This window comes from Eschscholzia californica, unplaced genomic scaffold, assembly GCF_041429995.1.
Source record: "Eschscholzia californica isolate CP2 unplaced genomic scaffold, dmEscCali1.0.p SCAF_2, whole genome shotgun sequence".
Classification (NCBI taxonomy): Eukaryota; Viridiplantae; Streptophyta; class Magnoliopsida; order Ranunculales; family Papaveraceae; genus Eschscholzia; species Eschscholzia californica.
Window position 1 is genome coordinate 27,681,572 of NW_028238309.1, and position 15,516 is coordinate 27,697,087.

General features: G+C 36.5%; 2 protein-coding genes across 2 annotated transcripts; both read left to right on the top strand.

The window, feature by feature from the left end:
* Window positions 1-5,958: 5,958 nt before the first annotated feature.
* Window positions 5,959-6,630, top strand: LOC147557212 (uncharacterized). The gene has a single exon (XM_086658778.1). It carries the CDS (start codon window positions 5,959-5,961, stop codon window positions 6,628-6,630), a length of 672 nt encoding a protein of 223 aa, XP_086514904.1.
* Window positions 6,631-12,418: 5,788 nt separating this feature from the next.
* On the top strand, window positions 12,419-12,973 carry LOC147557213 (uncharacterized). Its single transcript, XM_086658779.1, has one exon. The coding sequence runs from the start codon at window positions 12,419-12,421 to the stop codon at window positions 12,971-12,973; it is 555 nt and encodes a 184-aa protein (XP_086514905.1).
* Window positions 12,974-15,516: the final 2,543 nt, after the last annotated feature.

Consider the following 15,516-nt stretch of genomic DNA (forward strand, 5'->3'; position numbering starts at 1 on the left):
AATAATATAAAACCAAAATAAACAGAAAATAGAAAGAAGTCCTAAAATTTATTATTTAGTGGGTCCCAGGCATCAAATCATTTATTTCCTCTCATTCTTGCCCTTTCATAAATATATATTTAACCATTGACAAACAAAAGGTTTCTAATGGTTGAGTTAATACATTTATTCTTTCCATAAATTTTAAGAGAAATATTTATGGTGGATATTTATTGTCAATATTTATTTCAAAAATTTATATTTGTCTAAAGTAACCTAGCAAGACAATCCTGATTTACCTAAAACGAGTTCATGTCTCTATCTAACTTTATGTTCTTCGAACTTGAAGAAATTGTGAATTTGTGATTGGCTTTTTATCTCTACCTCGATATTTCCATCTCTAAAAATAAAACATATTTTTCCTCGGATTTAAGAAAATTATATTTAGGTCGATTAAACTTAAAATCTTGTTAAAAAATTATTTAATTATAACAAAAAATTTAAAATCTAACACTTTTTCGTACACAGTGAATTTTGAAAACTCTATCACTAATCTTGTTCTCATAAAAAAAATATAAAGTGAATTTGTTTTTGCTACATTTTCAGTATTTTACTAGCATAATCTTGATTCTATTAGCATCTGTTATGAATATGTTAGAAGTAGGTTAATAATCATTTTATTATTTTGCTAGCATCTTATTGATTCTAACAGCGTTCTTATATATAACAGAATTCTAAAAAGTTTTCTAGCATTTTATTTATTTTAAAAATTTAATAATATACATACAAAAATAAACTCTTCTGAAATTAGGATTGCATTTCTCTAGCATTTTATTGATTCTAAAAACATTCTTAAAAATTTATTTAAGAAGAAGGACCATTTTTTTTCTCTACAATTTCTTTGATTCTCTTGCAATAATTATATTTCTCTAGCATCTTATTGTAACTAACAAAATTTGTCTGAAATTGTATTATGTTAACCAAATTTTTAATATTTCTCTAGCATTTCACAGATTCTCCTACACATGTCTTAAATTATGTTTCTCTAGCATTTCATTGATTCTCATGCAATACTTGTATTCTCTAACATCTTATTTATTCTGACACAATTCTCCTGAAATTATATTATGTTAACCAAATCTGTATAAAAAATGTATAACTATAAACTTGGTCATTGCGATAAACGGAAAAGGAAACTTTTATCGTAGAAGAAAATTTCTTTTTTGAGGAAATAATTTAGTGAATCTTTAATTAACTAAAAACAGGTTGGACGATAGCTTATCCAACCAGCAATTTGTACCCAACCTTGCTTCCTACAATATCAAATTCAGCATAAGTTAAAACCTTAACTCGGTGTATATCGATAAAAAAATCAATAATTGAATTAAACTCACCATTTTCTAGTTGAATAATTTATTAATTGACTTGGAGAGCAGTTCAGAAAATAAAGAAGTAATATTAGGGTATTTAAGAAGGTGGGAGATTTCATTATTGAGTAAGTAAAATTTGAAAATAGACAATTTAGATGTGCTTGCTCTGTTTAAGGTTATTCTTAATATTCTCTCTCATTTTTGATGATATGTTCTTAATTAAGGTTGGGCGGGAGGCAAAAAAATTACTAAACTCAACGGTTCACCAATTTATCATTAATGGTTATTAATTTATTTCTGTTTGTAAAAATAGATGCCACATAATAGGATTCTTTTATATGGAAAACTAAAGGCGGCTTTGGGGAATAAAGAATCATCTCTTGGGAGATGATTCTTTAGGGAATCCATGTCTTTTTGTATATTCTCGGAGGAATATTTTATTTTAGTCCAAAAACTCACTTGATTAAACATTGCCTCCCTAACTTCATCTTCTTTATCACCTTCACCACCAAAACTTCACACCACCACCATTCTGGCCACCATTGTCACCTCTTCTCTTTCCTATCTAACTCTCTGTTACTCTATTTTTCTCTCTTGTTGCTTTCGTTTTCTCTCTCTATCATTTTCACTCTAACTCTTTCTAATATTGTAGATCATTCTCATTATTTTTCTCGTTCTAGACATTTCACCCTCTTTTTCGCAGTCTCTCTCCTTCCCTCTTTCTCGGTCTGTATAGATTATTTTTTTGTGAAAATCACAGAGTTTGTGGTCACGAAACATTTTGTGCCACGAAACGCTTTGTAGCCACGAAATGGTCATAGACACAAAATGTTTTGTGGACACGAAATCCTTGAGGAGGGTCTCACCAGAAATCCTCCTTGATATTAGGTTCCGATGAAGAGGACGCTTCCTGTTGTCGGAACGATGTCTGTGTGGGGGAGATAGAGAAACAATAAGAGATCGATTGAGAAACAATGAGAGATTGAGAGAGAAACAGTTAGATATCGAGATACATAGATAGTGAGAGCAATAGAGAAATAATAAAAGATAGACAATTAGTAATTGAGATAGTGACTAAGAGAAGAAGAGGGAAAGAATAAGAGAGAGATGGTGAGAGACAGTGGGAAAGAGAGAGATAAAGAGAGATAGAGAGAGGGAGGGATAAGGAGAGAAAAAATGAAAATTAAGGGGCAATGTTTGATAAGTCAATTTTTCGACAAAAAAAACCCACGAGTCCATATTTATTGACAATTTTTATTCCCCTGAGGATTTTATTTATTCCCCAAAGCCACGGCCAAACTAAAGGCCTACGCAAAAAAAAAGACAAAACTAAGGGGTAAATGTGAGTTGGGTTCGGAAAATGCATGGCAAGACAATGGGATTAAGGTCAAAAGTGCATGCCTCAAACCCATGACATTGAGATTAAGCTTGTCTGAACGATTCTAGTGTTATTTGGAATTGATCTAGAACCTTTAATTTGTTCTGGCTCAGGATGTCTGACTTGGTTGTATGGGACACCCCCTTCTCCCAACCCTTGATGTCTTAATTTCCTGTTGATGAAACGCTTTGTGGACTGGTAGAAAGTAACACGGTTAGAAGGATCGTTAGGTCGATCGGTTACTAACAACTAGGCTTCGAGCCTTCATGTAGGCGGGTAGACGAATAGAAGGTCCATCCTGAAAGCTGGATAATTTGGAAGGTAAAAACCCGGGTAGGAAAAGGGTACTGGTAGACGAATGCCATAGTAAGAAACGAGTACTGGTAGACCTGCACAAAGGAAATAGAATCGTGAAGTCCAAAGATACCAGGATGGTGTCTTCTATGGACCCTCCGACGGTCAAGTCGGGAACCAAATTCAACAAAGAAAGATAAAAAGAGCGAGTGTACGGACTAATGATATCAGCGTGGTTGTAAAGTCGGAGTGTGGTGCGACTTGTAGAGTGGTCAAGGCTCGATTCTATGGAGTTATGAGTCTGGGTAGATTATGGCCTACTGGGTCGGCGAAAAAGATCACTGGAGTAGACTTTGGGTTGTTGGAGAATATACTAGCAAGGGGTAAGGAACAGAGAGCTTCTAGCGACATCGGATAAGGCGGAGTAGAAGAATTCTTGCGGGAACCTCCTTCCTTGACTAGCTTGATGAAAGATGAATGCAGTAGGACACTTCTAGTCGGAACCTTCTGGTAAGGGTAGCTAGATAAGAGGTGATCGGAGTAGGAGACTTCTGGTATGTTGATCAGAGATTAAGTGATTTCCGAGTGAGAGTTTGTGAACCCCTTCTATGAGTGTGGCTCCATTTATTTATAGAGTTAGACAAGTGTAGACACCTTTGGAGCGTGGGGCTGATCAGATCCGAAATAATAGGATCTCACTAGGATCTTTAGTAGTCGTTGATCTCTCGGAGAGAGCAACTTGACCATACGATATACGCCATCCCCAGTTTGTTTGTTCCTGGTAGAAACGATCTTCTACCGTGACTTCAACGTGTACCAAAATGTAGGATTAAGACGACTCAATCTCTAACGATCTGGTCACTTGGGCAAGCGACTAGCTGGAATGCGAGTGGATTGACATGGCAGACTAGGGTTAGCATTCTAGAAGCATGGGCTTGAGCAATGGTCCATGGGTTATAGGCCCAAAATAAAATTCAAAAAGGGATTAAGGTCCAATCTTCACAGAAAAAGAAATTTTAGTCCTTTTCCCTTTCAGAAAAAACATTGTTGATACATAATGTATTATGTATGACATATATAAAAAAACTGAAATAAAGTACGAAACTTTAACAATAAATAACGCGTTATTTATAAAACAAAACGAGAATTAATAAACAGAAAACACTGTAACTTTGACATCTAGACATACTTTAACTATACTAAATGTGTTTTGTTGTCAAAATATACGTAATTTATACTAAATAACGTGTATATTGCGAAACAGATAGTAAGTTTGAAGTCAATCGAAAAAATCTGACAAAAAAAAAAGAATTTTGGGGATTGGTTATCAGAAGTGGGATTTTTCTTATATAAAAGGTTATAATGGGTATTGTGATTAAATAGAAATGATAGAGATCTGTTTTTTCTATAGAGATGTGTCAATTTGGACTAAATATTCATTATAATTATTATTTTTCCTTAAAATCCTATATTAATATTAGGGTGGACTAAATGTGTGTTTAGGTGTAAATTTTTTGACTAGGAACCCAAAAATTACTCGAGCAGACATCCCAAACTTCGTGGACTTGCTAGGTGAAGGGCTTCTAGTGGACGTCCCAGTTAGGCTAATTGAACATTTGAACTACTAAAAGAACACCCCTCAAGTTGTACAAAGGCGGATGCATAAAGGAAGATCTCAGTACGATCTCAACTTATGTTAAGTCCATATGCCATTTTGGACTAATACACACGTGAATGAAGAATGAAATTCATGGATTGAGGTATTTTTTGGAGTTCAATATAACTAGGTCAATGAGTGCTTCGTCTTGATTGAACTAATACTAGGACTAGAATTTAATGTGATGATAAAATATTAATTAATATCTTTAAAGAAGAGTTTAGAAACAAAAATTTGTATATTTCTCATTCTTTTTCTCTCTTCTTTTTTTTTGTTGAAAATTCTTTTTCTCTTCCTTGTTAGTCCTTGTTGTTAGGTATCTTGGTGGTGGGTCTGTTAGTTGTTACGTTGGGTGTTTAGTTGGTTTCAGTGTCTTAGTCTGTTTTCATTCTCCATAGACTAGTAGTCTTTTCTGGACTTTTTTGGTATTTCTATTGCAGTAGTTTGAGCTGGAGTGGTACTAGACACTCCTAGTCTCTTTCACTTCTTTCTTGTAGTCTGGTCAGAATGTTAACAGACTTTTATGGTATTATGAGGTATTGTTTAATATACTACTAGTTATTTTGCTTCCTTTGTTTCCTCTCTTAGTCTTAGTGCTTGCTTATCTTTGTTTTGTTGTACTTGCTTATCTTTGTTGGCTTGTATTCTTTTTGTTGTTCTTCTCTTCTTGTTAGCTGTAGGTGGCCTAGTTTAGTGCAGTTCTCTCTGCATTTAGATGTAGGTGCCTTTAGTTTTTAGTCTAGTCTGCTAGCTTAGGCAGTTAGCTTTGAGTAGAGATTTTAGACCTTAGCTTTTCCTTTCTTCAGCGGAGGCTGCCTATAGGGATTAGTTTGTAGGCTTCTGGCTTCAACTTAGTTTTTGCTCTCACCCTTCGTAGGTGCCTTTATAGTCATAACGCTGTCTTGGACTTTGTCCCGCTAGAGATTTTCTTGGTTTGATCTTTGGGGGGCCTTTATAGTCTTAGTGTTGACTTTATTGTCTTAGTGTTGACGTGAACTTGGCCCCGCTAGCGATTTTCTTGGTTTGTTCTTTGGGGGAGGGGGGGCCTTTATAGTCTTAGTGTGACCGGCAGAAGCTGTCTTTAGTGTGGTGATCCTTAGTACTTATTAGGGTGCCTTTAGTGTGTTCTGTTTAGGCTTTGTGTTGGACGTTAGAGGTCTGGCAGTGGGTGCCTTTAGTGTAGTGTCTCTGATTAGGTTGGAGGTGCTGTTATCTTCTCGGTCAGCCTGTCTGGCTGGGGGGGTGCCGTTATATTTTTTAGTCCCTATCATTATTTAATCATGGATATCTCTATGCTGGCCTGGAATGTTCGTGGTTGCAACAACTTTGCTAATCGCAAACATCTCCTTAGCCTTATCAAGGATCATAACCCAGACATTATTTTTCTGTCTGAAACCAAATGCATGAATGCTTACTTAGGTAGGATGTTGAATCCCACTAACATTTACAATAATTATGCTATTGAACCAGTTAATAAAGCAGGGGGTCTTGCCCTCTTTTGGGCTCCGAATTATGATATTGACATCATCCACGCTGACAATAATATGATTCATGTAGAGTGTACTCAGTCTGACACTGGTAATCAGTTCTACCTCACGGGTTTCTATGGTTGCCCGTACAAAAGCAATAAAATGAAACCTTGGGAAATCCTATCTAAACTTGTCCCTAACAACAGTACCCCTTGGTTAGTTATAGGTGACCTCAACTGCATTCTTGATCAATCTGAAAAATTGGGAGGTCAACCGGCTCACCTTCCTACTATCCAGCAGAACAAGAAGATTATTAATAATTTGGGATTACATGATTTAGGTTTTATTAGGTATCCGTATACTTGGACTAACAAACAATTTGTAGGAAATCTTATTGAAGAGAGGCTTGACAGAGCGGTGGCTAATTATACTTGGCTCACCAGTTTCCCGTACTCTAAAATCAATCATCTTGCCACTTCATAATCCTATTCTTCTGTCTACCAAGAATTCGTCGCCCCTGGGGCGTAAACCTTCAAATTCATTCGTACTTGGATGTCTCACCCCAAATGTGCCAATTTTATTAAGTCTAACTGGCTTACCATCCCCTACCCGATTCAAACCAAACTTAATTCCTTGGCCATCAAACTCTCTAAATGGAACAAGGAGGTTTTCGGTAATCTGGAGAATAATATAAAGCAGCTCACTCAGAATCTTCAATTGATTAAAAACGCAGAGGTGTTCAAAAACACGTATTCCCAGATCGAAACTCTCCTTCTCCAGCAAGAGAGTCTATGGAAAAAAATCGAGAATAGCCAATATTAACCTGGGTGATAGAAACACCCAATATTTTCAAGCCAAGGCTACAACTAGACATCGTAAGAATAAAATTCTTTCCATTAAGAGGGAAAATAATACTTGGGCCAATGATGAAGTGGAGATTTCTAATATCTTTTCTACTCATATCCAGAAGATTTCCACTACAGCGGGCTCAACAATGTCCTCGAATATTAGAGAGTGCTTCTACCCTCAGATCTCTTCCGCTCAGAATGAGTCTCTCACAGCAATTCCACAGTATGAAGAGATTCAGATTGCCACTTTCTCTCTCAAGCCAAGAGTAGCTCCTGGCCCTGATGGCTTTCCGCCCTATTTCTACCAATCTAATTGGGATACGGTGAAGGAAGACATCCAGCTTATGACTTCCTCCTTTTTTCAGAACTTTACCTTACCAGCGATGTCTAATCACACTCACATCTGCCTTCTCCCCAAAACCAAAACTCCCCAATCGCCGGCAGATTATCGTCCAATAAGCTTGCTGAATACCACGTATAAAATCATTACCAAAATTCTAGCCAATAGACTGAAACCTATCCTGGCTGATATTATTTCTCCGTTTCAAGGAGCCTATGTTCCGGGCAGACAAATCACTGATAATGTTATTATCAGCCAGGAACTCATTCGTTTTTTCAAAAAAGTAAAGGGATCCAAGAGCTACTGATGTAGAACGCAGCGGAATTTAAGAATAAAATAAACTAATACGAAGAACGATAAAATAACGATTAAATAACTCTAAATAACTGTAAACTCGATTAAACCTGATTGGGTTTTCTCTTCAACATGAGAATAATGGACAAACTAGATATCCTTTTATAGGATTCTGGACTTTCCTAGATAGACTTGAATTAGACTTTCCTAAATAATTAAAATACTGCAACTTCCTAAATAACTAGACTCAAATTTGGACCTTTCCAATTATTGGAAATACTAAAATAACATAATTTCCTAAAACTAAATTCTCTAATAATCATACTTAAATTGGGACTTCCTAAAACTATTCTCCATGGCCGGTTGGCCCGGTTTGGTCATGGAAAAAGCCTCCACGCCGGGTGCCCCTGCATCAGCTTCCTCTTCTCCCACGAGGTTCGTCCCGAACCGTTTCGACGAAGAAAATAATGTGAGCCGCCCGTATACGCTGAATTCCGTCATGGCGATTCGTAATTCCCACTTCGAACGATTTTTACATTGAATCTGAAGGAGACGAATTTGGCAAAAAGCGCCAACTTCAATTCCAATCTCATATGCCACTGAATCAATTATAGTTTGAAGAGCTACACGTCGGTCTACTTCCAATAAATCAACATACGGAAAAGGGGGACGTTGGCGTTCATGTGCAGCTACATCCTTACCATATTCTCTAGGCTGAAGTATGAAATTAGGGATTGAAATAGTTCTGAACTTCTCACTTCCAACATCAAATGCAATTATACATGCACGTCGATCATTTGCACCCAAAAGAAGTGCTCTAGTGCTCCAATATATAGAACCACTAACATAAAACGAAGGACAGCCAACAGCCACAAAATAAGGTGCCACTTCATTGATCCTTCTCCATCTATTAAGCTTATTACAATTGTCTTCTCTCCCGACTCTAGCGACTAAAACTGTCAACACCTCACAAACACTATATGATATACTCTTATCTAAGGTATAAAATTGATGTAAACCAACCAACTTGTATTCACTGCAAACAGGATCGTATCCAAATTGATAGTTTGATTGTGAGATGAGTAAATTGTTACTATATGTTTCTTTGTTTACTATCATTGGTTTAACTAGTGGTGATTCTTCTCGAGTACTGATATTGTACAAACGAGGAGTACAACCAAACCTTGAGTCAATAAAACAAATCAGGCCATTAATGGAGTTTGTTATTATTTGAGGATAGAATGACATTGCTTTCCTTATGTTGTAAAATTGAATGGAGACCGCTGTTGCTGCTCTTGTTTTTCCTTCTTTATAAAAATCTTCAAATAAGTCACATGTCAAGAAGATGTCCCCATCATATTCTGGTTTATAATTTTGATTTGGTAGTGTAGCGATTAAATAGGGATTAGGTTTACGTGATTTTGATCTGGAAAGGTGTAAATCAATGAAGTTTTCATCTTTTTGAATAATAGAGTTCCAACTGTTCCGGACAGATTTGAAACGAAGAAGGGATTTGACTGGTAATCTGGTTAGTATCTCATATACTATTGTATCTTCATGAACAATAACATCACTGCCACTACTGTTAATAGGAGAAAGATATGGAATAATAACAATACCTTCACTGTTCTTCTTCTTCTTGAATTTGTTGTTGTCGTCTTTGTTGTTGATAGTGGAAGAAACTGCATTTATCATCGTGTTGGGAGGTGCCATTTGTAAAGATGGAGTAGAATGATGGAAGAAAATTAGGGTTTCCTTCTTTATTGATGGAAAAAGAGAACGATTCACCATTGTTAATGGGATGGAAGATGAGGGTTCAATGTCGGACTGAAATTGTTTAACAGTTTGACGACCATCTTCTAGGTTTTGTGTTGGAGCTGACGTATTGGTTGTCAGTTGAAAAGTAGACAACGATGAGGTTTGTTCAGATATGGTTATATGAGGAAGTGTTTGGTCTGTAGTATCCTCGAGTTCAACGTGTGGACCTTCTTCATCTAGATAGTCATTTTCTGTTTCTTCATGTTCTTCTTCTTCTTCTTTAACTTCAACTTCTTCTTGAGCATCTTCTTTAACTTCTTCATTCTTTTCTTTTTCTTTTTCCTGAGGAAAAGATATAATCGACGAGGAAGATGGTTGACGTATTGTTTTGACGTCGTTACAATTATGTAGTATCTTATCCAAATCGGACTTTAGGGATAGAACCTTCTCTGAAAAACACGGTTATGGTGGAGGTGGTGAGTAGTAAAGAAAAGATGATTGTGTTGGTGGTGGCGGTGCCGAAGATGGTAGAGGCGGTGAACACGGTTGTGAATAATAAGAGTACGGAGTTGGTGTATAAGAAGAATATGGATGTGAAGCTGTATAAGACAATGGTGGGGGTGTTGACGGTGGTGAATTCGGCGGTGGTGAATGATTAGAGTACGGAGGTGGTGTATAAGAAGAATATGGATGTGAAGCTGTATAAGACAATGGTGGGGGTGGTGACGGTGATGATGAATACGGTTGTGGAGGGGTTTCTCGTTCGATTTCTCCCGGATTCCAATGATAATTGTACGAGTCGTTATTCGCATATAAACATGAAGAACATGAGCATTGATTCGTTATCTCTTGATGAGTATAATTTGATTGAATAATCATCTTGACGAATATTAATACGATTGATACTGATGTAACTGGTCTGAAAAAAAATTTCCAGAATCATTAGCCAAAAACTTTGGTGGCTCTGAATACCACATGATGTAGAACGCAGCGGAATTTAAGAATAAAATAAACTAATACGAAGAACGATAAAATAACAATTAAATAACTCTAAATAACTGTAAACTCGATTAAACTTGATTGGGTTTAAACTTCAACATGAGAATAATGGACAAACTAGATATCCTTTTATAGGATTCTGGACTTTCCTAGATAGACTTGAATTAGACTTTCCTAAATAATTAAAATACTGCAACTTCCTAAATAACTAGACTCAAATTGGACCTTTCCAATTATTGGAAATACTAAAATAACATAATTTCCTAAACCTAAATTCTCTAATAATCATACTAAAATTGGGACTTCCTAAAACTATTCTCCATGGCCGGTTGGCCCATGGCCCGGTTTGGTCATGGAAAAAGCCTCCACGCCGGGTGCCCCTGCATCAGCTACTTTGGTCTCAAGCTGGACATGTCTAAAGCGTTTGATAGAATTGAATGGAATTACCTGGAGAATGTTATGAGATTGATGGGATTTTTGAGTACTTGGATCAATCTCATCAACACATGCATCTCTACTAGTTCAATGACGGTTCTCATCAATGGGCGTCCGGACATCATTTTTAATGTCAGTCGCGGTATTAGGCAAGGCGATCCGCTTTCTCCGTTCCTTTTTGCCATTGCTATGGAAGGTCTTAGCCGTCTGCTAGAAAAGAATTTCAATGATTCCTCTTTTATTGGTTTTCCTATTCCTCATTCGAACATCTCTATTAAACATCTCCTTTTCGCTGATGACTGTATCATTTTCGGGCAAAACTCTCTTGAGAATATTTTCAACCTCAAGCAAATTCTTAAGGAATTCAGTGAGGCTTCTGGCCAAAATGATCAACTATGCGAAATCGAACATTTTCTTCTCTAAGAACTCGCACCCTAAATTCAAACGCATGATTATTAGAGAACTTAAGGTCCATCAATCGTCTTCTGGTGATAAGTATCTGGGCACTAACCTTTTCATTGATTGTAATAAGAAACAGGCCTTCAACTCTCTTCTTACTCAGATAAAAAATAAACTTGCTAAATGGCAAACCAATCTCCTCTCGCAAGCTGGCCGCTCGGTAGTTCTATCCACTATGGCAGCGGCTTTTCCCCGATACCAAATGCAGTGATTTGCCCTACCTAAAGGCATTAGTGACAGCATTGAGCCTATTCAAAGGACTTTCTGGTAGGGGAAAATCCAAAACATTCCATACCATCAACTGGCAATCTATATGCAAACCTCGCAAACTTGGTGGGCTCGGTCTTTGTCTGCCTCATCTTGATAACCAAGCTTTTCTTCACAAGCTTTTCTTCTTAAACTTAACTGGACGTGGAAATCTATCTCTAAATATTACCCTCAGATTGAGAATCTTGTCTTTTGGAATATAAATAAAGGCGAGCATATCAATATATGGACTGATTATTGGATACCGAATCATCCACCCCCCATTACGAACTATAACGATTGTACTTTGGAAAAGGTATCTCAACTTATTACGGATAGTATGTGGAATTTAAATGTCATTCATACTTGTTTTAATAATGATATTTGCAGTGCCATTCTCAGCATCAACATTAATCCTGACCAAGAGGATAAAGCCATCTGGACGCTGACTAAATCTGGTAATTTCTCGCTCAAATCTATGTATAACTATTTAAGAACTAATACAGTATACACGATACAAGAACAGATGGACTGGTTCTTTATATGGAATATGAATACAATTCCTCGCATAAAATTATTTTTCTGAAAATGTTGCACTAATAGCTTACCGGTGAAAGCAAAAATTGGTAGATTTATTGATAATAAATACTGATGTGTTAATTGTAATGAAGATGAGACTCTTGACCATGTGATGCTGCATTGTACTTTTGCAAAAGCATTTTGGTTTCACTATCAAGTTAGAACGGATCAAATCACTACTACTATACAATGGATTCAACAATGGAAACCTCTAGAGGAAGAAACTATAAATCTATATGCTAAAATTTTATGGTTTATTTGGAAAGCACGATGTGAGAATTGCTTTACGACGAATAAGCAAAATCCCTTACAAATGATCGAGAGAATTAACAATACTACGACTACTCCACTCAAGAATGAGTCTAGTATTACAACTAAATGCAGAGAAAAAACGAAGATTCAAACATGGAGACCTCCATCGACACCCTTCTTAAAGATCAACGTCGACGCCTCATTTGTTAGTCTCGAGGAACCGGCTGGGATTGGATGCATTATCCGAGATGCAGAGGCAAACTTTATAATAGCGGCAGCGGATACCGTACGTGGACAACACGCAGAAGAATGTGAAAGCTTGGCTATATTATATGGTCTTTTATGGGCGATTCAACTACAAATCTCTCATGTGCAATTAGAAAGCGATAATCAAGCATTAATTCTATATCTCAATAGCAATGGGGGAGGAACTCACTGGCAGTCGCAAAAAATCATCCAACAAATTACAGACATCAAGGACAAATTCACAGGAATAATCTTTTCTCATGTGTCGAGAACTTGCAATACTCATGCAGATGCTTTAGCTAAATGGGGTTGTACACATTGTCAAAAGAAAATTTGGAATGATGTTCCCACTTTTATTTCTGATGTTTAGTTGGTCTGTAATTGACGTTAATTTTTTTAATGGTATTTCTCTTCATAAAAAAAAAAAAATCTTAAATATTATAAAGACTATCACTTTTTAGGCTAGCTGGAGTAGTAAAGAGACCACCCTCAAATTAAAATCTTTATTCCATTTTAATGAAAAAAGAAGATAGGCTTGAAATTGCCATCCTGCCGTTAACCAAGGGAGGTCACATTTTTTTTTGTCACATTAAGAATTAACTCTAATTATTAGATTCAAACGGGCTAGAATTAGGTAATGAAAAGGACTAGAGAAAATCAACCCCACCTCTCCCGGTTTGGTAGTTAAAATACAGTAGGTAAAAGGTAGCCCAACTCTAGAAGTTTTAGAAATTATCAGAAATATGACATCTTTGTGACCTCGTACTGTTATCATCTATTTTCAACAATCTAAATGGGTTTATAGAAATTTTCACTTGACCATTCCCCAGCTTTTCTAAACGTAGTTGCTTTATTCACTGAAATTTCAATCGAACCACAATAAATAAAGCAGTAGGCATGCCTAATGCAACCTTCTGGGCTAGTTCTCCCATATATCAATCTTTTTAATCTTCATTTTTCAAAATAGATTGTACATGATTAACTTTCTTATCATTATTCTTCATAAAATTTATGAAAAGTAGTATCCTTCATTTCGAAAACTTAAATGCAATTATAAGTAACTCTTCACTCATTAAATGAGTTCCAAGAATAACAGATACAATTACGAATCAGTGAACTGATGCCAATACCAGTATTGAAATGATCAAGTTGGCAAGCCAATGATGTCGAAATTATGTACTCTACAACCTGGGTAAGATGCGTGGTTGATCCCACTCGGTGACTATGTGGTTACGAGTTATCTCGTTGAGTGAGCGGCATCCACTTAAAGCCATGGTTAATTCGAATTCATCACGAAGCATTTGGAGTACCTTTCTTACTCCTGCCTCCCCTTCGGCAGCCAAAGAGAAGACCACAGGTCTTCCGATCTAAGATCAAAAAAGGAATTAGATGAGTTAACATGCCCTAATTGAGAATTTTGGGGTCCTTATTGCTAAAATGATTAATTCTGTACTTACAAATATGACAGAGGCTCCCAGTGCTAATGCTTTGAAGACATCGGTTCCACGACGAACTCCACCATCAAGGAAAACGGGAACTCGGCCTTGTGCAGCTTTGACTACCTAAAATTTTGCTCAAATAGAAGGCATCGCATTAGAGAACACCACATGATACAATTTCACTTTTTGCAAGTTGAAATGATTATGTGAGAACATTGTATGCGTTAACTATCTGGTTCAGTTGAATTTCTAGTTCAGATTTGTCCGTGCGTGAGTGAGCTTTAGTACCATGTTAAATTGGTATACATCCAACTCAATATCAATTTGCGATTAGCGAAGAGGACTTGCATCTTATATTCTTTCCTGCGGACTAGTTTCACCCGTTTCTCACGTTGGTGTTCTTTGAGCCTATAATAAGTCTTTTATTGAGTCATGTGGAGAATGTGTGGTTGTTGGGTTTCTCACGTGTCGGACTAGCACTGATACCATGTTAAGTGTACACATCCAACTCAAAAGCAACTGGCAAGAAGTGGAGACGAAACAAATATAATATTTTCTGTTATGGGAGTACCCTTTGTCCAAGAGACTACTCTCATGCACCCCCTAACATTTGGTGTGCTTTGAGCCTAACTCGTGCATTCTGTTCGGTGACATGGAGTACGTGTAAGCAGGGTGTATCACAAGTGGACCTAGCTCTAGTACCTTGTTATTTGTAGAGTTGTAGAACCCAACTTAAAACCAGTTGGCAATGAGTGGATATGACCTAAATTTTATATATTTGTAGAGTTGTAGAACCCAACTTAAAACCAGTTGGCAATGAGTGGATATGACCTAAATTTTATATTTTGGTTATGGGAATACCCTTTGTCCATGCTCACATACTTGATTTTAGAGACATGTAGATAGTGAAATGCCAATATACCTCTTCAAGGCAACTGATTGTGGCAGGAGCATAATCGAGTTGTCGAGCTCTATGGGGGGAGACAATTATCCCTGCTGCGCCAGCTTGTATAGCTAATCTAGCTGCATAAGAGAAGACGAGAGTTACACAGAAAACGATTACCAAGACGTATATAATCAAGATTATAAGACTCGAATGAGTTAAACTCTAAAATGATTACTATCCTCCGCAGCGACAACACCCTTTACTAGAATTGGCATTCTTGTAATTGTTTGAAGCCACAGCACATCATGTTCAAATCATGACGATTCTTTTAGAAAAATGATTTTTGAGCAAAATTAAGATGAAGAGACAGTCTTACAGTAAGTTAAAACTATACACGTTCGATATCAACTAGAAATTTTGGAACAGTGCCAAAAATAATCGGCATTGATACAACTAGAAATTTATGTAGGGCTAATTTTAAAGTTGAATTCAATCAAAAAAGAAATTTTATATAAATAGTTAACTAGAACTTTTACGATATGAAGCGGAGTGTATATATATATATATATTATTGTATATCATTATGTA

Excerpts from the sequence above, each read along its gene's own strand:
- LOC147557212 (XM_086658778.1), top strand. The coding sequence starts at position 5,959 with ATGGATATCTCTATGCTGGCCTGGAATGTTCGTGGTTGCAACAACTTT.
- LOC147557213 (XM_086658779.1), top strand. The coding sequence starts at position 12,419 with ATGATCGAGAGAATTAACAATACTACGACTACTCCACTCAAGAATGAG.